Source organism: Nesoenas mayeri (assembly GCF_963082525.1).
Source record: "Nesoenas mayeri genome assembly, chromosome: 19".
NCBI lineage: Eukaryota > Metazoa > Chordata > Aves > Columbiformes > Columbidae > Nesoenas > Nesoenas mayeri.
This window is the reverse complement of record NC_137568.1, coordinates 4,829,337-4,855,451: the sequence shown is the minus strand read 5'-3', so window position 1 is coordinate 4,855,451 and position 26,115 is coordinate 4,829,337. Positions and strand designations below refer to the sequence as shown.

The window sequence follows — 26,115 nt, the reverse complement described above, 5'->3', positions numbered from 1 at the left end:
AGACCTCACTGCACAGGAATTTAAACATATAAAATATTACTTGTTTCAGGCAAAGATGCTCTGTTTGTCCGTAACCTGATGAAGACGACAGGGATTTCTACTGTGAAAGAAATTTGGATATAAAAATAATTGTTCGTGATAAATGTCTTCTTAGTCTGGAGGTAAAGGCTCATTTATCCTTTACTAGTAAGTGGAATTCTTGGAAACATGTTACACAGCCTTCACATACCACCCTCTCTCAGTGTCCCTATATCTACAGCTATATAGATATACCTATGGATATATACTTGTGGCACTGGGCACACACACGGGCTAGGGGAGAGTCTCTGAATTTGGATGGCTAGAGCATGTTTGTGTCCAAGGTATGAACATGCAGTACAACCACTCTCCCTCCACGTGAAACTGTTCACATTGAGCTGTCTGGGCAAAACCCTCTCAAAGCAACGGACGAAGAAACACGTGAAGAGATGAATCTAGATTACCCTCCTCAGGGATGTTGGCTGTTGATTTTCTGGCTTTCTTAGCTAACATTTCGGTGTAGCACTTCAAGGAAGGGCTTGGCACTGAGAGGTTTGTCTCTGCTACACAGCAAGTTTTAATGGTGTTATCGCCCACGTTTTCTGAGGAAACTGAAAGAGAAAAGTTTCAATTATAAATAAGGATCACTTATAAGACCTACAATCAAGGGTTAAACATGTTAAAGATGTTAATAGGTTAATAAAGTCTGCCCAAATATGAGAGTTAAGTTTCAAAACCAGAAATGCTTTCCATACGTTGATAAGCAGGCTCCCAGCAGAGCATACCTCCAGAATTCAGGATGCCACATGAGTCTCCCATTCCTTCAGCTTTCTCCCAGACGATGGCATAAATTCCTCCAGGAGAAGTATTTTCTTGCGGAAAGCACATAAGGATTTGTGTTTCAGTGGTCACCAGCTGAATTATTTCATTTGAAAATGTTTCCCTTTGTGTTTCAGCAATTTTTACAAAGTCTTCATAGTTGGATGATTCGCAGATGTGGCTCTCACAGTCTTTACAGTGGTAGACGGTCACGTATGTTTTGCTGAAGGAAGAGACTCGTGCGCCCTCCACAAGGTTGTTATTGGGCATGGCAAGATCTAAATGAGAAAACAAAGAAAAAATATTTCCTACCAGTTTTCTCCCCAGATTTTAAGTGTTAGAGAATGGGATGAGTTTTGGTGGACAAACCCAGTCATGGCTTAGGAGACATTGTCTGCCAACGGGCAATTTTTATACGGTACTGAGCCCAGTCCCCAAAATAATTTTTGGGGTAGAGATGCAACATAATTCCCCGACTGCTGCCACTGGAATTTTAACTAGGAAGCTGGCAGCTTGGCAGGTGAGTTGAAAGCCATTTCTGTTGTTGTTGAGGTCCTCTGCCCAGACAGGCTCAGATGAACTGTCTGGGAAAGAGCCAGTCCTATGAGAGAGGACTCACCTCTGACTTCACACAGACCCAAAAAGTTACGCTTCCCAAGTCAGGTCATTGGAACAGCTCAAATGAATCAACCTTCACCTTCTTAATTTCTTTTCTCACCATAGTGGCTTTGTGTTCTTTGTTTTAACTGGACACAGCTGAGCTTTCGAGTAACAGTTGAAAAGTTTTGATCAGTGAAAAGCAATGAGAGCAAACAAGGAGACCCACTTGGACAGGGAGCTGCAGTGATCAGAAGCAGGAAACACAACAGCGTGAAGTGGGGAGAGTCCATCAGGCTGCCCTGGGTGCTCAGCTCCAGCAGCGTTGGGTGCTCAGCTCCAGCAGTGTTGGGCGCTCTCCTAGATCCCCAGACCCCAGGGCAGGCTCACCAGGCTCTTCCCTCAGTCATCTACCTGTTTGGACATTAAATATACTGTTTAGAATCCATTATCTTTATCCAATCAAAAAGAAAACAACTTCCATGCCAAGTGCATCAGCCTTCTTCTAGCCAAGCACAGGCAAATAAATGCTTGTGTTGCTCAGCTGCTACTGCGCTCTGGGATGGCTTTTGCAAATGTCAAAATCGCACCCCGTTCCAGCTCTGTGTCAATCACAGCAGAAGACACATGGACTTTCTGCACAGACAGGGAAATTCCTCCTGAGGCTGCTGGGCAGGAGGCTCCATGTCCAGCATCTCCAGGGTCCCCAGGGCAGGGGCCCTGCACACATCACTCAGTGCTGCACGCAACAAATCATGTTTTCTCTTGTTATCGCTTCCAAAATACACAAAAAAATAGACAAGGGAGATGTTTTGCACTGAATGAGTGTTTTGTTTGGCCTAAGAGGAAATATTTACTGTCAAATTGAACTTTATTTTTAATTTAGAAGACCTGATGGGACATATCTGTTCAAATTCAATGAAGCAACAAACACTTAGGACTTCTTTTCAAAAAATCTCTTGGATTTAGTCAGAAATTCAACCTAAATCACTTCAATGAAAATATCATGAATTTGTGCAGTATAGTTTAGTAAAACACAAGTTTCACTTTCCAAAGGAGAAAATAAAATAATCTGGAAAATTCTACTTTCCCCACTAGCCTAGCTCAGGAAAACACAAACTGCTCTGCCCTCAGGAGCTTTTCATTAGAAGCCTTGATTAAAACAACTTTTCTTTGCTATGTCACTACCCAAGAACTACCTTGAGGAAGTTTCCAATTTAATTATGCCTTAATCCCTAATAACACATTAATTCTTCTGCAGAAGTTAACGATTGCTTATCTCTCGTGATCTGTGCTAGTCTGGCGCTGCTGAGCATCCCACCTGATTCCCAGAAACAGATGAGACAGAGGAACATGACCGACAAAACCAGCCCTTTCCAGCTGCCGACAGGCACGAGTGGCAGTTTTCACAACCACCAGCAAAATTCCCCATGGAATAAAACCTGGGGTCCCTCTGCAGCACCCCAAGCTCTCAACACCCCCATGCAGGGCCCAAGCCCAGGAGATGCTGGACCAAACCGAGCTCCCGGAGCTGCTCCACACACAATGACAACAGTGTGACCCGTCCACGTCCACCCCACGCCACAGGAGGGGACAATTCTGCCACTTTACGTGCATCTTCTCATTGAACAATCGCGCAAGAATTTCCTCTTGCCCCACCAAGTGTCAGCGACACTCAGAGCACCAAATGAGCGCAGCATCTTTCCTCATCTACCCATACATCTAAAAATAGTTCCTATCTTTTTTATTTTGGGTGGGTTATTTTTTTCCAAAATAGATCAGTACCATTTCACAGATTACTCACTTTACCCTCTTCCCTGCTTTCCAAAGCACCAGTTAACAATGCCAGTCCCCCCACAACGTGGGTGAACAGAATGCCAAGGGACCATCATCAACCTTAAAATCATAGAGTCATTTGGGCTGGAAAAGACCTTTAAGATCATTGAGTCCAACCATTAATCTCACACTGCCAGGTCCACCACTAAATCATGTCCCTAAGCACTTCATCTATACATCTTAAATACCTCCAGCATAAAATACTTCCTCATCCTCCTTGGATCATATTCACCAGCCTGATGCAGTTCTCACAGACCAGCTGCAGCACATCTGGCAGAGTTATTTGCCCAGAGGTTAAGAACAGTAAGTGTTGCTTTGGTTTGTTTTGTTTTCCTGCAGTAGTTTTCAGCCTCAGATCTATAACTTCTGTTCTTGTTCATTCTGTTTTCTCTTCTCGTTTGTGGCTTTCTTGCCTCATCCCTTCACCTCCTCTCATTCTGCTCCAACATCTCCCTTCCTCTTCTCTCCGGTGACATTCCTTCCTACTCCTGCTCTTCATTTTCAAAAGCCAGAACACTTCACCAAACCTTTGTCCCCACCCACCGGTCTATCTGAGAATTCTCTTTTTTGGCAGATTTCTGAGAGTCTTCAGCTGTCTTGGCCACCTCCTGCCATCAGTTTTAAACTTACTTTAACAATAAACCACTCAAATATAAAATGAAACATGCTTTTTAGATAGCAAATTCATCAAGTTTTTTGCCTTCTTGCCTTTATTTTCAAGACCTTACTTACTTTTCAGAGCTACAGAAGCTGTCCACACAGCTATAATAAAGCAAAATCGGACCCTAAAAGCCAATCAGCTGCAAGCAGAAGATAAGAAAAGTAACAACCAGGAGGATTTGGACCTTTCACCGAACACCAATCATCCATACCCAGCTGATGAGCTTTGCCCCATGTCAGACCTGACCCCATGAACAAGCCAACCTGAGATCACTACCAGGAGGGAGTGGATTTAATCAGAAACAGAAAGTTGTAAAGCCTTAACAATGTATTTTAGTTTTGGTTTTGAAAGGATCTGTTTGAGGAAAAAACACTACCTGAAACTCTCTTGCTTTTCCTCCTCCCACAACTTCATAGCAAACACAACTCAATAAATAACACCAATATTTACCAAGACAAGAAAGGAGTGCCAGTCATAATGCAATAGCATCATTGCCACCAGAGGAAAGGCCCTCTCTCGAAGTCAAAAGCTAACAGCCTGGAGTACTCTGGTTAGACACCTGCATTTTCCTACGCCAGCCCAAGTTAAACCAGCTCCCCGTCTTTCCAGGGGGACCAACCCCTGGCCCAGCTCAGCCCAGGCTGCTGCCTCCGTGGGGACTCTGTGGGGACGCCGTGGTGACCAGCGCAGAGCTGCGGCAGGACGTCACACAAGTCCCGGCCATGGGAGGTGGCAGAGTGAGGCCATTGTCCTGGGGTGGGATGTTCTTCCCTCTCCAACCCACCGTGAAGTGCAGCCGTGAGCATGGGAAATCCAGCGCTACTCATTGAATCATTTCAGTCGGAAGAGACCCTCAGGATCATCAGGTCCCACCGTTCTGCAGCTGCAAACATGGCATTTCCCTGTCCCTTCTCTCTCTGCCTGGGGGGCTATGGCTTCATGAGCATTTTAGTGTATGGCTTTTATGGACAGGAAGAACTGTCTTGGTGGAATAACACAATGCATTTTCAGGAAAGACCTGGCTGATCACCCAAGTATCCTGTGGAGAAAACTTAACTTTCAGTTTGAAGAAAATAACACTATTGGAGGAAATAAGGAAGGAACAAAATCAAAACCGAAGAACTTCAGAAGATCCTACCGATTTCATCTTCTGCTCCAAGTTCTTTCCCGGAAAAGGTGTAGAATTTATATGAGAGCTAATTTTTGTATTGCTTTCAGTTCCAATTTGACCTTCCTGATCTGCTGAATACCACCTCCAACAAGCTTTTGCAATTAAAAAATATAAAAGTAAACAATGTCCCGGGCAAAGATCAAACAGCTACTTCCAGAGGAAGCCTATGAGTGCTGCTTGATTCCAGTGCAGAAAGCAATCACAGGGCACTGCTTGAGCTGAGACCTGCAAAATCCCGAGAGCTCAGTATATGGCTTCCCAGCAACTGCTATTAAAAATTTTCCTCTCTAACCATTAGAAAACACTAGGAACATTTTGTTTTCTGCTTGAAGGCAAGTAGAATGAGCTGTTTCACTGGTTTAATTTATTTTCTCTTAAAACGAATGTCCCTCTTGACTGACGCTTTCTGTTTTGGTTCTCTGTTTTGTTTTGTTCTGAACCCGCAGCCACCAGGACCCCCACAGGTCCCTTTTGGAAGAGAAGTACCAGCCACAAGGAAAACAATGTATAGCTTGAGTAACAGCTTCTCACTGAAAAGGAGGAGAGTTGCAAAGATTTCTACTGCAACCCTCCTGGCAAACTATCCTTATTTGTGAATGTGACAGCATGGCAATTTTGGAAAACGAGATATCAGCAAAACATGCTAAGGAATTATGATTAAAAAATAAAGGTTAATTGCAAGTGGGAAAAATTATTTGGGAATTAGAAGAAGATGAAAATGCTCTAACAGATTTATTCTATTACTTCTGTGGTCCCTCACAGTCATCTAAAAGGGCACCACTTAATGAAGCTGCTGGGATTTTGCATTCACACAAGCAATGGGAAATCAGTGCAGAACTGGCAGTCAGGGCTGCAAAAAGTGCTGTTATACTTTCAGCAGGATCACGCACACAAGTAATACACATTCTTCCTTTCGGAGAAAATGTGAAACATGCTAATGATTTCCCTTCTGCAGCAGACTTTTTAAATGATGCCTACTTAAGGAGAGGGAACAGCAACCATTTCTAAGAGAAAAATCTGGCTGTAAGACAGGACCCCTCCAGCAAGAAGACAGCGTGAGTACCTCAGAGTCAGTTGTGCCGGAGGAAGCTTCTGTTCCCTTCCCCTGTCCATGCACCCGAACAGCCTTTCCAGCTCCCAGTTCATCCAGCTCCTCCTCCAGAGCCCTGCGAGGGAGATGCAGAAGCCACTTGGATCCCAGAGGAACAGGCACAGCAGCAGCTTCTCCCTTCTTTAAAAAGCGACTGCGTTTTCGCTTTCACTTCTCATGGAGCACAGGGCAACGGAGTCGCAGTGCGATGCCAACAAAGTGAGCTCATGGGACTGTGCAGCTGGAAAGCCTGCGAAAAAAACGAACTACACTTCCCTGAAAACCTCTCAGGAACCTCCATGTGGGTATCTGGGTTGTAAATCTGTCTGTGTCTTGCAACAGTGATGGGAATGAGCTCAATTTAAGATCTGCTCCTGAGTCTCCTACCAAATCGCCATGCAAGAGATCCCAGCACAGTATCTCTGACCTGAGCTCAGCTTATTCCATGGCAGGGATCAGTGATCATGAGCTATGAAGAAGTTGTTCCAAAGATCAATATTGTGATAAGCCAGTCCCAGCCCAGCTGCACAGCTTGTGTTGGAGATCTTTCTTCACAGTATCACAGTATCACAGTATCACAGTATGTTTGGGATTGGAAGGGACCTCAAAAGATCATCTAGTCCAATCGCCCTGCCAGAGCAGGAACACCCAGATGAGGTTACACAGGAAGGTGTCCAGGTGGGTTTGAATGTCTGCAGAGTAGGAGACTCCACAACCTCCCTGGGCAGCCTGGGCCAGGCTCTGCCACCCTCAGTGAGAAGAAGTTTCTTCTCAAATTTAAGAGAACCTCTTGTGTTCTAGCTTGATCCCATTACCCCGTGTCCTATCATTGTTTGCCACCGAGAAGAGCCTGGCTCCGACCTCGTGGCACTCACCCTTTATATATTTACAAGCATTAATAAGGTCACCCCTCAGTGTCCTCTTGTCCAGCTCCAGAGCCCCAGCTCCCTCAGCCTTTCCTCACACGGGAGATGCTCCACTCCCCTAATCATCTTTGTTGCCCTACGCTGGACCCTCTCCAGCAGTTCCCTGCCCTTCTGGAACTGAGGGGCGAACATTTCCTCAGGGATAAGGTCTTCCACATTCATCTTAAGACACGTTGCTCTCTGAGAAAAGCATGAAAGACCAGTTGTGCAACACATTTCCCATTTGTTAAAGATTTCTTTCTCTAGCGGTCTGAGTCTCCAGCTCCTGGGCAGCAGGGCTAGTCATCCATAAACTGCTCAAAATAAGCTGCTGGGACAGTCTTTAGGAGAGACACCATCCACCGTGCCCTGCACGTCAGAGTTAGATGGGACTACAAGAAAAGAAAGTGCGGGGCAGAGATCTACAGGGCTATAAGTGCTGAACTGATGAAATTATACACCACAGGATGCACAGCCAGTACCGAACAAGAGCTTTTAGCACACAAGAAATATCACATCCTGTCATATAGTTTGTCCTGGAAGCTGCGATTTTGCCTATGGCAAATTGGTTTTTGTCTCAAAAACCCAGAGAAAGTCAAAGAAGTGGTGTGACATTCAGGGTAGGTGGCAGAACTGATGGCACAGGAGGAGAAGCCCATCAAGCTGGTTTGGGAACTGGTGGCCAAAACCTGCTGCTGGGTGCCTGAAACAAAAGAGCTGCACAGTACTGAAGAATAAACAGCACCTCACAGTAGATTAAAAAAGTGATGAACCTCATCTCAAAACCAGGGAAGAGTCAGAAGACCAAAATCCCACTTTGCAACCTGCTACTAAGAGATAGCAGCAGGGAGAGTCATTCCTGTTCCCAGCACCTGCATAAACAGACCTGGACAAAATGAGGAAACACTTTTAAGTCTGTTGTCATAACGAACAAAGAAATTATTGCTTCCTTCTTCTTTCCAAGTCTGGGATACAGAGAAGTATTCTCGTTTCTGCATTTGCTCAGAAATGTTTCCTATCAAAATAATTTCTCAGAACGTGAGAGCTGTATTCAGAGAGTGGCTGCAAGGCGACGGCAGAGGCTGCACATCCCAGGGCGCCTGGCACGGCCAGAGGGACAATGTAATCCTCTTCTTGTCCCTCCAAAATGGGGCTAAGCTCAATGCACAGTCAGAACGTTGCAGAATAAGCTTAAGCAAACTAACTTTTAAATTGCATTCTATTATTTTAGCTGTATTCTTTTGATTTAGTAACCTGGTTTAGCATGAGTAGAGTGGCCAGGCCTGCTGGAATTCCAGGCCACACGCTGTGAACCCAGCCTAACCTGGTTGCTTGGTGATGGCAGAGCCGTGAAGACCAGTACCGGGAGATAAAGAGGCAACGCTGTCAGCAGAGGCTGCAAAAACATCAGGATAAGGACAGGAAAAAGCTGCCTGGAGGACAGAGAAAGAGAATCCAATAAGAAACAAAAAAGCCCCAGACCCAGAGTTACCACTGGACCAAAAGGTGCATGGATAGCATGTGAAGGATACATGAAGAGTGGGGTGCAGAGATTGTGAGGGTTTAAAAGCCCAAACCTCTTTTGTCTCAGGGTCCCTCCTCTTGAGAGACACCCAGTCCAGCTTCTTTGCTGTATCTTTCAATTTTTTAAGTGCAGACGTCTGAGACTATGCTACAGGAAACCTAGGGCCAAGAACGTTTCTCTAACAAAACAACACCTATACGGGAAAGGCTCCAGAATTTACCATGGGTGGGATTACACATGCACATATTATGGAGTATGGTGAGAATTCACTGGCTGCTGCTGGTGGCGTTGAGTTGCTCAGCTCGCCCCAAGCTGGCGCATCACACATTGCATCTTCCCCTGCCATCTGAAACAACCCAGAGTGCCTCCTTGAAAAATAACTTTGAATCATAGAGTTGTTCTGGTTGGAAAAGACCTTTAAGAACATCGAGTCCAACTGCAAACCTCACACCGCCAAGTCCATCTCTAACCTATGTCCATAAGAACCTCATTTCTGTGTCTTAAACCCTCCAGGGATGGTGATTTCACCACTGCCCTGGGCAGCCTGTTCCAATGCCCCACAGCCCTTTCCAGGAAGAAACTCATCCTAATATCCAATGTAAACCTCCCCTGGTGCAACCTGAGGCTATTTCCTCTTGTTCTATCACTTGTTATTAATACTTGGGAGCAGAGCCCGACCCCCCCTGGCTCCAGGCTCCTTTCGGGCAGTTCAGAGATCAGAAGGTCTCCCCTCAGCTCCTGTTCTCCAGGCTGAACCCCCAGGTCCCTCAGCTGCTCCCAAGCACACTTGCTGCCATAGAAGGTGGCTCATAACTTGCCATTATAAAAGAAAAACAAGTCTGATGATGCAGCCTTCAAGTCAATCAGTTGATAAAGAAAATAAAAGCAGCCCTGTGCGTGGTGTTTACCTTGAGTGCGTTGCTGTACTCTGACATGCAGATAAGGGAGATAACACCTCATAACACCATGACACAACACCTCGTGACTTAACACCTCTACCGTGAAGTAGGTAGAACTATGACCGTGATACAAGTCTGAGCTGCTGCTATTGCCATGTATAATTGCAGTCCCACGTACTGCAGCACACAGCATCTCCATTGGGAGACAATGGCCCTTTTGCCCCCTGTGAATCCACACGTACCCTCCTTCTCTGCTATATCATCTGTTGATCCCATTTCCAGGTTGCAAGGGGTCTCAAAGAACATGGGAAGGAGAGATGCACAGCAGCTCCCCGCTTCTGAGCTGAATCCCCACGAGCTTCAAGAACAGGTTTTGAGCCACGTGCACTATTGCACTGGGCTGCCTGCCTCAGATATGGCCTTGGAGACACCAGGAGATGAGTGTACATGCTAGTGCTGGATGGACAGTATGTCGGAGCTTTCCGAACACTTTGGCTGCTCCAAGCATCCCTCAGATGCAAGGGACTCCAGATGAACCCTGTTACTCACTGGACAAGAATTACTTTTTTAAAATTATTTTTTTTAATTAGGGCAACAATGACAGTTATTTCCAAACTTCACATCTTTGCAAAGTGGACCACTGACAAAAATAGTTGTCCAGCACTGTTTTAATGTGTGATGCAAACAGGTCAAGGGAACAAGTTGTCCCTAAGGAATATAGCAGCAAAGAGGCACATTTGGCTTTTTTGGACCTCTGGAGGATTTAACAGTTTGAGGAATTGCATAACAGGACTAAACTCTTCACTCAAATCCAGCCCGTCTCAATAGCAGCTATGTTCAAGTTCTAGTACAAGCTGTCAGTTCAATATACATCAATATTCTGAGAATCTGACTCAAAATTTTGATTTTTGACTTAACTCATATTTCACAGAAAAAGTTAATTTCCAAGTAAAAAAAAAATGGTAATACCCATCCACACAACTGCTTCTTCAAATTAGGCTCTTCCTATTGAGTTCCTCTGGCCCTGTTTTCATGTGTTTTTTCATTTTCACTGTTCCCTGTGAGCGATACCCAATTCCTCAAATGTCTGTTCTCTACAGGCAGGCGACAGATGTCTGAGGGAAACATGTTGACTACACTACAATTTCCAGGAACAGGCAGAGAATTTCAGTATCCAATAACTGTTTCGAGTATTTTATTTTAGTTTATACAGATAGATCTTGCACTTCATCCTTTGACTATAAATTAACTATGGGATCAATAGAAAAAAATATAATGTCTTCAGTGAGTAATCTCCCCTTCTCATCACCCAGAAATAAGCTTTAGGAATTCATTTTGCTTTGTGGGCTGCAGAACCATCTTGTCTTGCATTTTTTGACAAGAGACCTTCTGGAAATAAGATCACAAACAGCATGTCCTGCATCTGTTAAAGCATTTGTAAAACCTCAGGTACCTGTAATGGCTGACCCTCAGCCTACTCCTGCATATCCACCAATTTCAGTTAAAGACAGAATTTTCAAGGTAGTTACACAATTCTTTCCTCAAAGCCCAACCAACTAACTTTGTGTATGAAGGACAGACAGTTGTATCCTGCTTTACTGATGTCACTACCATCCTGGTCCTTATTAGACTGTATTCATACTGCAATAATCCTAGAAATTCAACTTCTTAATGAAGCTTCAATTTGACTTCCACAATAACCTCCAACATGAACTTTCTCCTATGGCCGAGGAATCTTCTCCCTGACACCACAAAATCCCTTTCCTTTAACCCAGAAATACCAGCCCGGAATAATAACATTAAACAGAACTTCACCCAGAAAACCAACATGAGAAATGAACCAGAAGATATGAGATAAAAATAGAATACTATGAATATAGAAGAACTGGGAATTCTTCTTAGGCATATGCCTGACAATAGTAGTGTTTTGGACTTCCTTTTTGCTTCAGAGAACGATCACTTGTTTTTTATATATCTTATTCCGTGTTCCGGGAAATCAAGAGAGTGATAATAAGGCCCATGGATCTATCCCAAGTCTCAGCGTTAACAGTTACAGTCTCATTATTTTATTGGTCTTGTGTGTTTTGCCACTGGTTTTGGTTTCCAAATCTTACTTATCTACAAAACCTTCACTTTCATGTTTGCAAGGGACTTCCCTGCTCAACTGGTACATTAAGAAAATAGCACACAAAGTTGTTTATGACAATCAATGTTGCATCATCTGAACACGAGGTCTTCTGATGCCAGTGCCACCACCCCGGGGATGCAGCCAGGGTCCCCTGGCACCCAGGCCAGCACCTCAGGGCTGGAGCCAGGATCAGCTGGGACCCACACGACCACCCCAAGGGTGCAGCCTGGGTCCCCCGGCTCCCAAGCCCATCCAGACCCCCCGCAATTAATCAACACCCCGACAGTCGGGCAGGACGGGGGTCCCAGCCCAGGTCCCACCGCCCCCGGGACTGTGCAGGCAGCAGCTGCAATGAATGGAGATGGGCAACCAAGCCCTGGTGTGGTCTGAGTGGGGGCCCCTGGGACAGGATGGCAGAAAGCCCCCCTGTGTTTGCTTTTTCAGGAGGAAAAATTAGCGCTAAAAAGGTGCTTTGGGGGGGCCCAGGTGGATCCAGTGGTAACCAGAGTCCCCCCAAAGGGGTAACTGGAAAGCAAACCAGTGGGCACCAGGGCAGAGCCAGCAAAGGCCCATCCTGCACCACTGTGTGAAAAATGCAGTTGTGATTCGTGCTAAGATGTTTAATGTTTACAGGTATAACCAAATGAGGCACGGACTCTGAACTTGGAAAAGGAAAAGGTGGTTAAGTTCTATGTAAAAAGTTATGAAACTTGTTTAGGAAGTTATATTGATAGAGGGAACCAACACTTTAAGGGTTAAGCAACTATATAATAAGGGCCTACTAACAAGCTAACATTTTAAACCACATTATTAATATCTAGTTTAGAGCTGTATGTAACTAATTGTGCTAAAAAAAGCAGGACTTCATTAAATGCCGAGATAAGAAGTTCTACAGCACCAGCTGCAACCTTGAGGAGACAAGATAGCCAAGATTTACAGCAAAAAGGGGGCGCCAGTCTGGTTCCAGTCGGTTTGGTAGCTTGGGTTCCAGCCAGTTCCTCCTAATGAGCCAAAGGTGAAAAGTCCACTGTGACGAAGCTGAAGGAGCTTCATCCAAAGACCCCTAAAGACCCTTCCTCAAATTCACCAAGTGACATTGCGCAGGCGCAACAGGGGAGGGTCAAGGAGGGGAATATGTAAATGGTTATCTGAGACTCATTTTAATAAAAAGCGGGAAAGGTCATGAATATGTATAGGCGTTTCTGGGGTCATTATGAATATGTAATACCATACTGTATTTAAGCACACTTCTTATTGTTAAAAGTGTGCGTGTTGGGCGGAGTGAATCCCCCGCGCACCCAGCGCTGTTTTGCTTATGCTCTAATGAACACGTTTTTACGGAACACAAGGAAATGGATTAAATGGTTTTTATCCATAGAAAAAGTGTAAGTTATTTATTTCACCTGCTCATCTGGTACATTAAGAAAATAGCACACAAAGTTGTTTATGACAATCAATGTTGCATCATCTGAACATGAGGTCTTCTGATGCCCGTGCCACCACCCCGGGGACGCAGCCAGGGTCCCCTGGCACCCAGGCCAGCACCTCAGGGCTGGAGCCAGGATCAGCTGGGACCCACACGACCACCCCAAGGGTGCAGCCTGGGTCCCCCGGCTCCCAAGCCCATCCAGACCCCCCGCAATTAATCAACACTCCGACAGCCGGGCAGGACGGGGGTCCCAGCCCAGGTCCCACCGCCCCCGGGACTGTGCAGGCAGCAGCTGCAATGAATGGAGATGGGCAACCAAGCCCTGGTGTGGTCTGAGTGGGGGCCCCTGGGACAGGATGGCAGAAAGCCCCCCTGTGTTTGCTTTTTCAGGAGGAAAAATTAGTGCTAAAAAGGTGCTTTGGGGGGGGCCCAGGTGGATCCAGTGGTAACCAGGGTCCCCCCAAAGGGGTAACTGGGAAGCAAACCAGTGGGCACCAGGGCAGAGCCAGCAAAGGCCCATCCTGCACCACTGGGGGGGTGAGGTGTCATTGGGCTTAAAAAACACCCCCAGGGACTAACTGGGGGGACGGGGTGGGGGGGCAACCAGGGGGCTGTGCCAGAAGCCGGGGGGACTGTCAGCAGCCGGAGGAGGGGAGCGCTTTGCTCTGGGCGATGCAGTGAGGTTTGGGGGGATCCAGAACTGGGGGGACACAGCAGCTTCGTGCCTGAACCTGGGGTACCCACAGCCACCATGTTGCAGCAATTCACAGTGAGGAGACAGCACCAGAACGTTCTAGGTGCTGGTGGTCACATCCACACCCCTCGGCTGACAGACAGGACACTCATTTCATGAAACTCCTCAGACCAGAGAAGCTTCTAGACCACTGACCATATATGGGCCCAACTCGGATTCCATTGAGCTTTAAAAGGAGCCTGTGGGAGCGCCTCATACTTGTTTTTTCGGCGTAGGGATGGAATTTTGTGCTCAGACTGCGGGCCCTGCGGGAGTTCCCTGGAAAGACCCCCCCCCCCCCCTGCCCACGGGTGAGTGGTTGGATCTTCTGGGGACCCTGCAGAGCCCCCAGCTTTCGTGAGTGGGTGATGTCCCTTTGGAATTGTTATTTAAGGGCCGGATGAGCACCGCTCAGATTCAGCTAGGGTACCTCTGTGCCTTTATTTTTTGTTATTTCCCCACCTTCCTTTTCCTGCCGAGCGGACAGAGGGGTGTGGGTAGGTGTGTTTAGGGGACACCTCCTATTCAGCAGCCAGTTCCATGCTGCTGCTCCTTCTCTGTGCATTTATATACGTTAGATATACAGCTTCCTAAAGCGGGGGAGGCCCCGGGCCGCGCCTGCCGCCTCCAGCCCGCACACCTCCGCGCGAGGCTCGCGCACCGCCGCGGCGGCCGCCATGTTGGGCGCGGGCGGTGAAGCCGCCGCACTGAGGCCGTGCCTCGTACCGCCGGTGAGAAGGAGGAGCGGGTCGCGCTGTGAGCCGCCCTCGGTGTGCGGGTGGTGCACCCCCTAAGAAAGCCGAGTTTACGCCCTTGTGAGGCTTCCTCTTCGGGTACCGGCACCGTTCGGCACAGTTCGGGCTGATAACGTGTCTGTCGCTGTGCGGGGACAGCGTGGCTGCTGTGCCCTCACCTAAGATGGCGGCGGGGGCGGTCTTTCCCCGCGGACAAGATGGCGGCCGCGGGCAGCCCCGCTCGGGCCGGGTGGCGGAGCTCGCTTGGCTGGGTGAGGGGAGAGGACTGACCCTTCTTGGCTCGCTGCCTCACAGGAAGCCCTTTTCCAAACTTCCCGTCCCTTTTCAGCTCCCCCGCTCCTTCCCCAGCGAGAGGGACCCCTCTCTGCCCGCTTATGCCCCCATCTTAGGGTCACTTGTCCCCTGGTGCCTGAGGTTCCTCTGGGTGAGCGTGGGGTGGGTTTGGGTCGGGCTGAGCCGAGGTCTGGCTCCCGGAGGGTTTCTCTGCAGGGAACACCCCCGCCTCAGGACCGCTGCTGCTCCGGTTTATTTTCTTATTTCCCGCCGCGTAACACTGTGCCACAGCAGTGGAGCAGCAGACTGCAGGAGGGTTCCCCTCCTCCTGCCCACCCCTTAAGGGGCGGTAATCATAGTGGCGAGTAAGAAAAGGATGCTACAGAAGCTGTCATTGCCTTACAAATCTGTTTTTTCTCACTTCAGAGCTCCACTGGGGCCGCACGACTCTCTGGCGATGAACGCAGCCAGAAGTGGTGCGAGTTCGCGGCTGAGGAGAACATGCAGGCCGACTCAATGTGAGTGATAAAGCACGATTCAACTTTATTGCCCGGGATAGCGCGTATTTATACCAAATACCATAATTATGCATACTTGTCTCTATCTAATAGGCTTAGCACTAAAAAGGTTACATTCACTTACTCCACCTACTTGCAGTTAGCTAACTATGCACATTCTGCACTCTTCTGACTCCTACTTTCTCAAGTTCATCACCTCTTCAAGGGCATGCTGACCCTGCTTTAATTAGTCCTTTTCCATTTCTCCTTTTCCCATCGCCTACTAGCAAAGCAATCTAAGGCCTACTTATGTCAGCTAGAATGGGTTCTGTTCGTACAGTTGCTCAGTGGAGTCATGTCCATGCTCCTTGAGCCAATTCCTGACAAAGTGGCTACTACCGGGTCTTCTCGGCCAACTCCACGGCAGCCTGCACCGAGCTGGCCAAGAGGATCATGGAGTAAGTTCCTTCTCTTCCAAGTTTCTTTTCCCCTCCCCGAGCAGCAGGATCTGTGCAGAGCGGCTGCAGAGGCTCCTGGTGTCCTCCCACCTTCCCAAGCCAGAGGCGTCTGCTGCAAACACCGTTGCTGGGGAGGTTTTGCACTGAGAGTGTTGAGCAGCTCTGCCTTTCTTTTCCACAGTGCTGGTGATCCCTCCTGGTAAAACAGTTGGAGCCAGCGATGAAAGCTGACTGCTTTCTGCCTTTTGAGTCTCTGACACCCATTTTGATGCTGGAAAGGCCGGATTGCAGTAAAGGCTGTAAGTTTAGAGGAGATGCAGCGGTACAGGCAGCGAGCCCTGTGTGCGCCTTAGGCTGGGGACTACCAGGGGTTTGTCCCCTGCAAATGTCTTCACAGCCCTGCAGAGGTTCCAAATGCCTTTCCTGGAGGCTTTTGAAGGGGGTGAGGAGGTGAGGGGTGCTTAGCTGTCTGGGAGTTTACGCCACCATGGCATCATTTGTGTTGGAAGGCTGTGTGTGGAAGGGACCCTCCCCTTCTGGCTGTCTGCACCTGGGGACGGTGATGTCCCATACTGTGGTAGATGGCTGAGGGTGTCAAAACCTGGAGGAGCGGTGGAAGAGCCTCAGGGGGCAGGTCCACGAGAAGGAGCTGCCACCAGAGGGTGACGATGGGGCCAGGTGTCCTCCATGTGGGACTTGGCCAGGGAACTCCAGAGGGAGGAGGAGAAATGGAGCTGTCAGCAGTCCCCGAGTGGGCTGCGGTGATGCCAGGTGCAGTTTGGGCAGGGAGGGGCAGCCAAAGGGCTGCTGCACCAGAACAACACAGAACTGAGCAGTGAAGCTTCACTGTCACTTCGACGTCACTTCGACGTCACTTCGACGTCACTTCGACGTCACTTCGACGTCACTTCGACGTCACTTCGACGTCACTTCGACATCACTGCTGTTCCCAGGTCAGGAAGGTGGAGGATGCTCTTAGAAAGCTGAGGGTGGCTGGAGCTGGCAGAAAAGCGAACTGCAGCAGCCAGATGAGCCAACAGCCGGGGTAAAAGAATGGGAGAGGGTTTCTTAGCCCACAGGGCTGCGAGGGACCCTGGGGGTCTGCGACCATCCCAGTTTGGTGGTGAGGTACACCCCCACAAAGGCTAAGCCTGCCTCAGTGTCACTGGCCAGGCCCAAGTGGCAACAGCTAAAGGCAGAGTGAAGGGGGAGCAGCTGAGCTGGAGCAGTTTGTGGCCTGAGTATGTGCATAAGTCGGTGACAGAGGCAGCCAAGCAGCTGCAGATAGAGGTGAGGTCTGGGGACAGTGCTCCCAGTCCCCACTGGCTCGGGGGGAGCCCTTGGGCTTGTGGACGGTATCCAGCCCAGGGTCACCCCCCGTGTCCCCCTGCCTCCCTCCAGCTCCACCACAGGGACCGGTTGCCCCAGTGCCACCGTGACCCAACAGCTGCATCGCTTTGTTCTTGGGGACCAGGCTGTTCAGTGCCACTGGTGGTTTGGGAGGGTTTGCACTGATAACTTTTATGTTGTTACTGTAGTAGTGTATTACTACTATTTTGTTGGCTTATTAAGCTGTCTTTATTTCAACCCGTGAGTTTATCCCTTTCGATTCTCTACCGTACTCAGGGGGTGAGTGGGTGAGTGAGCAGCTCTTGTGGGTTTGATTGCTGCTTGTGGTTAAATCTCAACAGTCTTGTTGTCATGCAGCATGGGGCCAGAGGGGATGAGATTTGGCCTTTGCGCTGCTGCTGTTCCAGGTAGGCTGTCAGCTCCAAAGGGTTGAGATAATGACAGATTTCTGTGCTTTGGGGGCCATCTAGCAGTGTGAAAGCAAATTGCATTTGTTATATTGGCTTGAAAGATGTCGATGCAAACCTTGTATTTTCTCTGGGAATTGTGCCCTGTGATGCCTTTTTTGGGATGGATGCTTCTGTTACTGTTGATGTGCAGTTCATAACCTCTGCAGATTGGTCTAAAGTCATGGCTTTGTTGGGTTGCATAGCATTGGTCTACACAGTCAGGCTTGAGCTGATGCTGTATTTAGAGGGTGTTTCAAAAAGATGGACCCGGTTTCAAAGCACTATATTTCACGATGGCAACACTCTACAGTTACACAGAAATTGGCAAATGGTTTAAGGAGTTAGCAAGTTTTAGTAACGCTTTCATAAATGCTCCATGTTCTTTGACCTACCTTGCGGACAACGTGGAGGTGATAGTTGAATCCCAAATCCCTCTCAAAGTGCCGTCTTCTCCTGAGGTCCCTGCTGCCGTGGTTCTGTTCTTGAGGTCATCTGATGATGGCACAAAAAGACTGTCTTTGACGTACTCCTACAAGAAAAAGTCAGAGGTGTGATGTCGGGTGATCTTAGGGGCCAGGACTGTAGTGCCAAGTCTTGGAGTCCTGTGTGACCTATCCATTTAGAAAATGGCAGACCTGCAGGTGCCAATGTGGCAGTGTTCCCTGTTGGCAAGAAAGGACTTAACCAGGATCTTCCAGTTGTGGAAAAAGCCAGTTCTGCAGCATTTCCAGATACCTTTGCCCCATAACTGTGTTTTCGTGGAAAAAAAGACTGTAGGCCTTTGGGAAGCAGCACAAGATGTTCACTTCTGGAGAATTATGGTTGTGCTCTACAGTTTTGTGTGGATCATCTGATCATTGTATGTGCACATTGTGACAGATACCTTGGCCACTTAGATGAAATGTCACTTCACTGCTAAAAATCAAACATAGCAGAAGCTGTTGTCCTCCACATTCTGTAACATCGCATCACTGAATTCTACACGTTTTGTCACCTGCACGAAGGGCCTGTCCAAGTTCCAACCCACGTGGCCTGAAGATGAACACACACTGGACAGTCGAATGAGGGATTTCAAGTTCTCGGCTGGCAAGACAAGGGGACTGGTGCATGTTACGCAGAAAAAACTCTTGAACTCCTGTCATGTTTTCTTCTCAAGCGTGTGATCGCAGTGTGCTCTTCCCATTTCCTCAAATTGTCAGTACCAACAATGACTGCTCTTCGGCATTGGCAGATCAACGCTAAAATGCCCATGAAAGGCTCACTGCACCGCAGTTACGGATTCAGTCTCGCTGAATTGCAGACTTCAAAACACCTTGTGTTGCAGGGTCGCTGTCTTGAGAATGACTCAGGCCATTGGCTGTTTGTGTGCTGAGAGAGGTGTCTAACCGTAGTAACTTTAAATTATGTCATGGTCCTTTCAAAATGATAAGAGGTTCATTAATGGGCAGGTTTTGGTTGCAGAGATAGTGATTCCAAATTGGGTCCATCTTTTTGCAACAGCCTCTCTTGCTGCTGCTGGGCTAGAGAGCCCGCTTGGAAAAGTACATCGTAGATGCTCATGTGCCAAAAAATTGAGCCACTGAGGAACAAGAAAACAACCAGCAGGGGGTTGCAGGTGCTAAAATGAAAGTGGCTGAGGTGGATGCAAAGTGGCAACTATTTGTAGCTTGGTGAGCCCTCATGGCTCAGGTCATGAGAGATGCAACATGTACATGGGCTTGTGATGGAGGGGTGGGCTTAACTATGGGCACCGTTGTGCTGCAGTTAAGCAAGCCAAATGGTTAAAGCATCTGTGAGATGGAGGGTGATGGTTTAGATACAAATCTGGGCAGGCCTGGCAGGCTGATTGGATCACACTCACACAAACCCGCCAAGGTAAGCACGATGTGCTCACAATGGTGGAAGCAACCACTGGGTGACTGGAAAGGTGCCCTGTGCCCAATGCCACTGCCCAGAACGCTGTTCTGGGCCATGGACAGCAAGGGCTGTGGTGACAAAGCACCCCAGAAAGAATAGAGTCTCAAAATGGGACTCATGTCTGAAACAAGCTCAGAGACAGCCAGAGTGTGGCCCTGTGTGGGTGTATCACACCTTCTGCCATGCACCAGCCTCTGGGAAATGGAGCAGTAAAATGGGCTGCTAAAAACTCCATTAAGGGCAATGGGTGGTGGAACCTTCAAAAATGGGGTTTCCATTGGGCAATTGTACGTGGTTGGTCAACACTAGAGGATCCATCAGTGGAGTCCAGCCTGCCCAGTTAGAACCACACAGCTGTGGGAGGGGATCAGGTCCCCGTGGTGTGTACAGAGCGTGGGGCAGGGAAGGCAGCTGGGGTGCTCCTGCCTTGGCAAAGGCAAACCCACCCGTGGGATTGCTGCTGCTTAGGGACCTGGGGATGCTTGGCAGGTGTTGCCAAAGGATGGAGAAGTCCACTGTGTACCTCAGGGATTGATTCTGGGTGAGAATACTTCATGTGGAACTGTACCCTGTTAATTGCTCCAGAATGCTCCATACCATTCCAAGAGTATTGTGTAAGTATTTTTTAGATGAGCGCAGTGGTGATGGAGCCAGAGCTGACCTGAACGAGTGGCGCCTGGAAACTTCTTCGAGGTTGGCATCTTGAACCCACAGACCGTGGGCACAAGCTCCACCAGATCCACTCTCTGTCCTGCCTTGGGAGACAATTGTGGTGGATGAAGCCTGAAGTTGTGAACTCGATGTTTTGAAGGGATGGCCATGGACTAAGGGAATGGTATCTATGTGTGTATGTATACATTTATATAAAAGTAGTAATTAGAGTAAAACTTGAGCATGATGTAAATGATACATAATAAAGAGTGGACTTTGTTGGATTAACTGAAATAGTTTATTTTCTTCGTGCAGTTAGAGATGACAGCTAACAGGCTGCTTTTAGATAGGCAAAACACTGGACACAAATGATGTTATTGCAGTCAAAGAGCTAAATGATCTCTGTATGTTCCTAGTTGCAGCCCTGAGCCAAGGCTGGGTGCAGGGGGCAGGAGCTGCGGGGCCCTGGAGCACAGGACGTGCCACCAGCGGCTCTGGGACCTGCTCCACGAGGGTGTCAGGGACACTTGGGTGTGCTGCGTGTTGCACAGAGCCAGAAGGTCTCGGCTGGTCAGGTTGGGTCATGCAGATGGTGTCAAAACCCCCCACCCAACAGCATCTCTTGGAACACTCACCGCCCTGAAAATCAAATGGCTTTTAAGAATGGTGGCAAAGCTCTGGGTGGCACAGCCATCCCTCCCAGCTGAGCCTTGTCCCCATGGCATGGCACTGCCTGGCTGGGGACACCCCATAGTTGGGACATCCTGATGGGCGCCAGACTTGCTGCAGCTGCTGTGGTCCCGTTTCATGGGGTTTTTATTTATTTTTTTTAACCCGTTAGTTGTGTTCACAGTAGGAGCTGAGTATCTACTGAATTTTAATTTAGTTCTGAGACTTAAGGACTAAACTAGAAGTGGCTGTGGGAAGTCAGGGTCCCCCCACACGCTGGGGCTGGTGGCTCATGAGCAGCGGCGGACACTCCGGTGGCATTTGGTGAGGGTGCAGGGACGGGGTTTTGGCTGCACCCTGGCACATGGGGGTCTTTGCTGTGTTGGCACAGCTGCCCCTTCCCACAGCTCTGGGGTGTCCCCTCTGTCCCATAGTGGGGATGGCAGCGGTGGCTGCTGCAGGTAGCAGGGGGGACTCGGGCCCCACCGCCACTGGTGATGCTGTGACATGGGGGGGCTCACCCCTGTTATCAGTGCCCCCCTCCCTCCCCACCAGGAACATCCTCCCATCACAGAGAAAAGGCAGGGACAGCTGGGGTTAAAAAAGTGATTTTTTTTTTTAATTATTTTTATTATTTTTAAATTAATAAAAAACCTTCAACCTATTTTTGTATTTTTTTTCTTTTTTTTCGTTTTGTTTTCTTTTTTTTAAGCAAGATTGATTTCAAAACTAAAAAACCCTCCCCAGCTCCCCCCTCCCCTGGGAAGGGCCATGAGTGGCAGTTGCAGTGACAGGGGGGACATCACCTCGTTCAGTCCCCTCGGGCTCTGGGGGTGTCAAGGGAGGATGGGGTGAGGGGTCCCAGGGGGGCTGTGCAAGAACCCGGGCTGAATTTTGGGAGCCAGAGGAGGGGAGCGCTTTGGGGACTTCAACAAGGGTCTGGAAAATCCAGAGCCGGGGGGGCGCAGTGGCTCTGTGCCCCCAATGCAGGGTGCCCCCGTAGCCATGATCTGGGGTGCTGACAGCTGCCTCCATTTATTTTTTTGTTATTCCCCCCCTCCTTCCCTCTCCTGCCCCTCTGCAGTGATGCAGGTGGGAGGGGGGGGAGGGGCCATAGGAAAACCCCCCACCCAGCACCCACCTCCACGCTGCTGCTCCTTCTCTCTGGATTTATATACATTAGATATATTTATATATTATAGTTATATATTTAAAAAAAAGGGGGGGAAGAGAAAAGACCAGCTAGAGGCTCTTAAGGGCCAGTGCCCTCCCCAGCAGTGTGTGCCCCCCCCGCCTTAAAAATAATAATAAAACCTAGAAAATTCTTCCAGTGCGTTTCTCAGGGGAGCCCCCGCTCCCAACGCCCTGGCCCGGGACCCCCCAGACCCCCCCACCTCCACCAACCCAGTCTTATCTCTGGCCATCCATGGTGGCCATGGCTTTCTGTGGGGGGGCAGCGGGTGGGGGGGCGGGGGGCCAGGCAGGCTGCGGGTGGTGCAGGTGGTGGTGGAGGCCGTGGGCAGTGGGTGAGGAGGGGGGCAGCCAGGCCGGCTGGTGGTTGGGGGGTGAGGAAGCCCAGAAAGGGCTGAAGCTCCCGGGGGGGGAACAGGCCATGGAGGTGATGGGGCTGTTGCTGCTCTGCAGGCTCTCGGAGGTTCGCAGCTTGGAGAACATGGCCAGAGCGTCCGGGAAGTTGGGCGGCGTGGCCGGCGTGTTGCTGGGGGTGCACATCTGCGGGGGAAAAGAGCACGGGGGTGTCAGATGGGTCATGCATGGTTTTGGAGTCCCAACCTGCGAACCTCCCCATCACTGGAGACCCTGGCTGCATCCCACACCAAGGGATGCTCAGAGCCCCGCTCTGGTGGATATTGGGGTACCCAGCGCTGCAGGGTCTGGGTGGCTCCCCACCAAGGTGTGGGGGCTGCCTGGGGAGGGTCTCCAGCCCAGGCAGGGCCAGCTCGGGCTGGAAAGGACAATTTGGATCATCCAGGGTGCTCAAAGCACTGGGGTGCAGCGGGTTTGGGGAGGGGGACGCTGCTCTGATATCAGCAGCCCCAGCTGTTCCCCAGCATGCACAAACCCCCGAATCCCTCTTACAGGTTCCTCTTCATCCCCATCCCGGCTGCCCTTAGTGACGGTGCTGGCAGAGGATGGGGGAGCTCCTGCACCCCAAAAATGCAACCATGGCCAGACACCGAAACACTAAAGGGGTTTGTGGTGAGCTGAGGGTGTTCATCCCTCACCACACACAGACTTTGGGAGAACCCATTTCAGAGCTCACCTCAAAGTGGTGGAAAACCAGCTTTTTTCTTTAAATAAAAGACTCTACATTTGGCAGTATCTGAAAAGATACTTGTTGCAAAACAAAACCAAACCAAACAAACAAAAACCCCAAACAAACAAAACCAACCAAAAGTGAAAAACGTTTAGTGACTGTGTTTTGGGAAAAGCAAACACCACCACAGCCATACATACACAGACCAGCCCTGGGCTGAGGTCGGACACTGTGCTGCAGGGGGACACGGCTCTGAGCTTCTGGGGTGGTGGTTGCAAAATTCATTTTTAAAATTGATTTTTTTTAAAAAAAAAAAAGCTGTGTAATTATTGCCTTCCTCCTCCGACACACTTTTATTAAGGAGCTGGTTGGCCGTCAGAAGGTCTATCCCAGCACAAGCTAAACCACACCAAACAGCTCCGGTGAGTCCCTTCCTGGAGCTGGGGGGGTTCACCAAGTGCAGGGACGCCCTTCTCCATGGGGGTGAAGGGATGTGCCACCCCACGCCCTGCTCGCACCTTTGTTCTCTGCTGCTCGAAAAAGAAACAGAAACTGCAACTGGAAAGCTGTGCGGGGCATTTTAACCTGTCCCAGTGTGCTTGTGGGGGGGATAGCACCAAAAAAATGCGCGGTGGGAGTATTCGGTGAGCAAAGGTATTTCGTGACCACACCATGTTAGAAATACACCGTGGGGACGGGGAGAGACGTCCAGCTCCGGACCCCCGGTGCCGTGCGGGGTGGGGGCGATGGGGTGGGAGGGGGGTCCCGTTGGATGACGGGGCGCGGGCAGTTCCGTCGGCACCGCGGTGTGTGCGGCTTCCGGCAGGAATCGCCCCGGCCGCGCTTCTGCTGTGGAAACACGGCGGCGAGGCCCCGACCCGGCCGGCAGCTCCTCCCGGCCCATCTGCCACCGGGAAAGGGAGTTTCTGCGACATGACCCTTTGCTGGCCGTCCCCACGGTGGCGAGAAAACGCGCAAGGGGAGGAGGAATTAAAATAAAAGGGGTTTAAGTGTGAGCCGGCCAGCAAAATGAGTTTCTGTGAGAGTGCATGATGAAAGGCTGGCTGGTGATTTCCTGATGGCACGAGAAAAGGGGGAAAAAACAAACATATATATATATATATATACACATATATATATATATGAGCTTAACCCAGACGTGCTCCTTCCCCCGTGCACGGCACCATTTAGTTCCCTCAACATGAAAAAACATTTTAAAACCAAAACAAAAAACACACCAAAACCCACCCGGAGAGGAATAACTTCCTCCCCTCGGCCGAGGGGACGTGCCCTCGGCCAAGGTCAAGCGGTGTTTGGGGAAATGGGGGGTGTGAAAATGTTGTGTCCCCCCCCGGGCTCGGGGAGCCCAACTTCCAGCGCGATGCTTGGGGAGACAAACTATTTCCTGGCAGACATTTTAGCTCGTGTTTACATTCGCCGGCTGCGTGTTCCTCCGGGCGCGGAGCAATATGGCTGGCAGGGGAGCTGACAGCTCCGCGGCCGGGGGGGCTGCAGACCCCTCTGGGGGGGCGCAGGGGGAAGTTGGGGGGTCCTGAGCTGGGTGGTGGTTGTAGGTGGGGGGGCTTGGGGGTGGTTGGCAGCTGCTGGGGGGGGTTAAAGGTGGTTTTAGGGATAATCGGGGGTTGGGGAGGGGCTGGGGGGGTCTAGGATGGAGTGGGGGGACAGGGGGGAGCAGGTCCCACTTACCATCTGGGGGGGGTGGTGGCTGCTGGGAATGTTGGTCTCCTGGAAGAAGGCGCTCAGGGCCGTCTGTGGGGACAAGCCGTCAGCCCCAACCCACCCGAGACAAAGGGGGAAGGAAAACACGCCCCCCACCCAGCCCACCCGCAGCCCCTCTGCTCCCCTCACTCCCCCTGGGACCGCCCCGGGGGGACACCCACGGGTGCGCCTCCCACCAGGCTTATGGCAGGGGGGGCCTGGTGCTGCCCTTCACCCGACCCACTCGGGATCGTGTTCCCCCCTCGTACAGGGGCTCCCCACGCGGAAGGGTGCAGCCCACCCCCTTGTTTACACGCCCCCCCCCCCAGTGGGCCCCCCCGACCTCAGCTCGGCGGTGGGGGGAGGAGCCCCCCCGGCGTCTGGCGCTGGGCCGCAGCTCGGGTTACGGTATAAATAGACCGGGGGGAGCTCGGGGCCGGTTCCCCCCCCGCGGCGTGGGTGCTGGGGGGGCCAGCGGCGCAGCCACGCGTGTCGGTGGGGCCGCGGCGGGGCCGGCGATCCCGTCCGCCTTCCGCCTCGGGGCTCTGCGGGCAGGGGGGGGGCGGGGGACGGGGGAGATGGCGGCTCCCGGTTTGCAGCGCGGGGGGGCCGTGGCCCGTACCTCGAACTGCCAGTGGGCCGCCTGCAGCAGCTGCTTGGCCTGGTCGGCGGCGCAACCGGCCGCCAGCACGAACTGGTTGATCATCACCTGGTGCCGCAGCTCCTCCATGTTCACCGACATGGCCGGGCCGGGGGGGGGAACCCCGCCGAGCGCTGCCCGGAGCGCGCCCGCCGCCCCGCGCCGCGCCGACACCGGGGGGCGGCGGAGGGACCCGGGGGGGCACGGAGCGGGGGGGACACGGAACCGCCCCGCCCCCGCGCCCTGATTGGCTGCCGCCGCGCCACCCGCCCCGACGGGCGTTCAGTTCGAATCTTCCAGCTGCCCCGGCGCCGCGCCCCGCCCCGCCGCCTTCCTATTGGTCGATGCTTGTGTTTTGGCTGCAGGCCGCGCTGTTATTGGTCCGCGACCCTCGGGGAGGGCGGGGCGGCCAGCGGAAGGAGAGGCCCGAGCGCTGATTGGGCGCGTTGAGTTTTTTTCGGAAGGCGTTGGTGACGTCACGTTCATTGAGGAGGTTCATTGAGAGGCGCGGGGGGGCAGCGGCCGCTTTGCGAGTGTCCCGGGACTGGGGCCACTCCGGGCGAGGTGTCCTCCCTTCACCCCGCCGTGGCTGCCCCCAGCAGGGCTCTCCCTGCTGTCCCCCCCTTCCAGGGAACCCCATTGTCCCCCGGG

At 50.7% G+C, this 26,115-nt stretch overlaps 1 protein-coding gene across 1 annotated transcript; it reads right to left on the bottom strand.

Annotated features, from left to right (window-relative positions):
- Positions 1-21,037: 21,037 nt before the first annotated feature.
- On the bottom strand, positions 21,038-25,766 carry UBALD2 (UBA like domain containing 2). The gene is made up of 3 exons (XM_080356461.1): positions 25,447-25,766; positions 24,813-24,875; positions 21,038-22,561 (listed from the first exon to the last, which is right to left on the bottom strand). The coding sequence occupies exons 1-3, from the start codon at positions 25,564-25,566 to the stop codon at positions 22,241-22,243; spliced, it is 504 nt and encodes a 167-aa protein (XP_080212587.1). The 5' UTR covers positions 25,567-25,766; the 3' UTR covers positions 21,038-22,240.
- Positions 25,767-26,115: the final 349 nt, after the last annotated feature.

What these genes read in the sequence shown, in the direction of transcription:
- UBALD2 (XM_080356461.1), bottom strand. Translation starts at nt 25,566, where the DNA reads ATGTCGGTGAACATGGAGGAGCTGCGGCACCAGGTGATGATCAACCAG. An exon ending in CGGCCCACTGGCAGTTCGAG is followed by an intron (nt 24,876 to 25,446) that starts GTACGGGCCACG and finishes TTGTCCCCACAG; the next exon opens with ACGGCCCTGAGCGCCTTCTT. An exon ending in GCCACCACCCCCCCCAGATG is followed by an intron (nt 22,562 to 24,812) that starts GTAAGTGGGACC and finishes TTTCCCCCGCAG; the next exon opens with ATGTGCACCCCCAGCAACAC.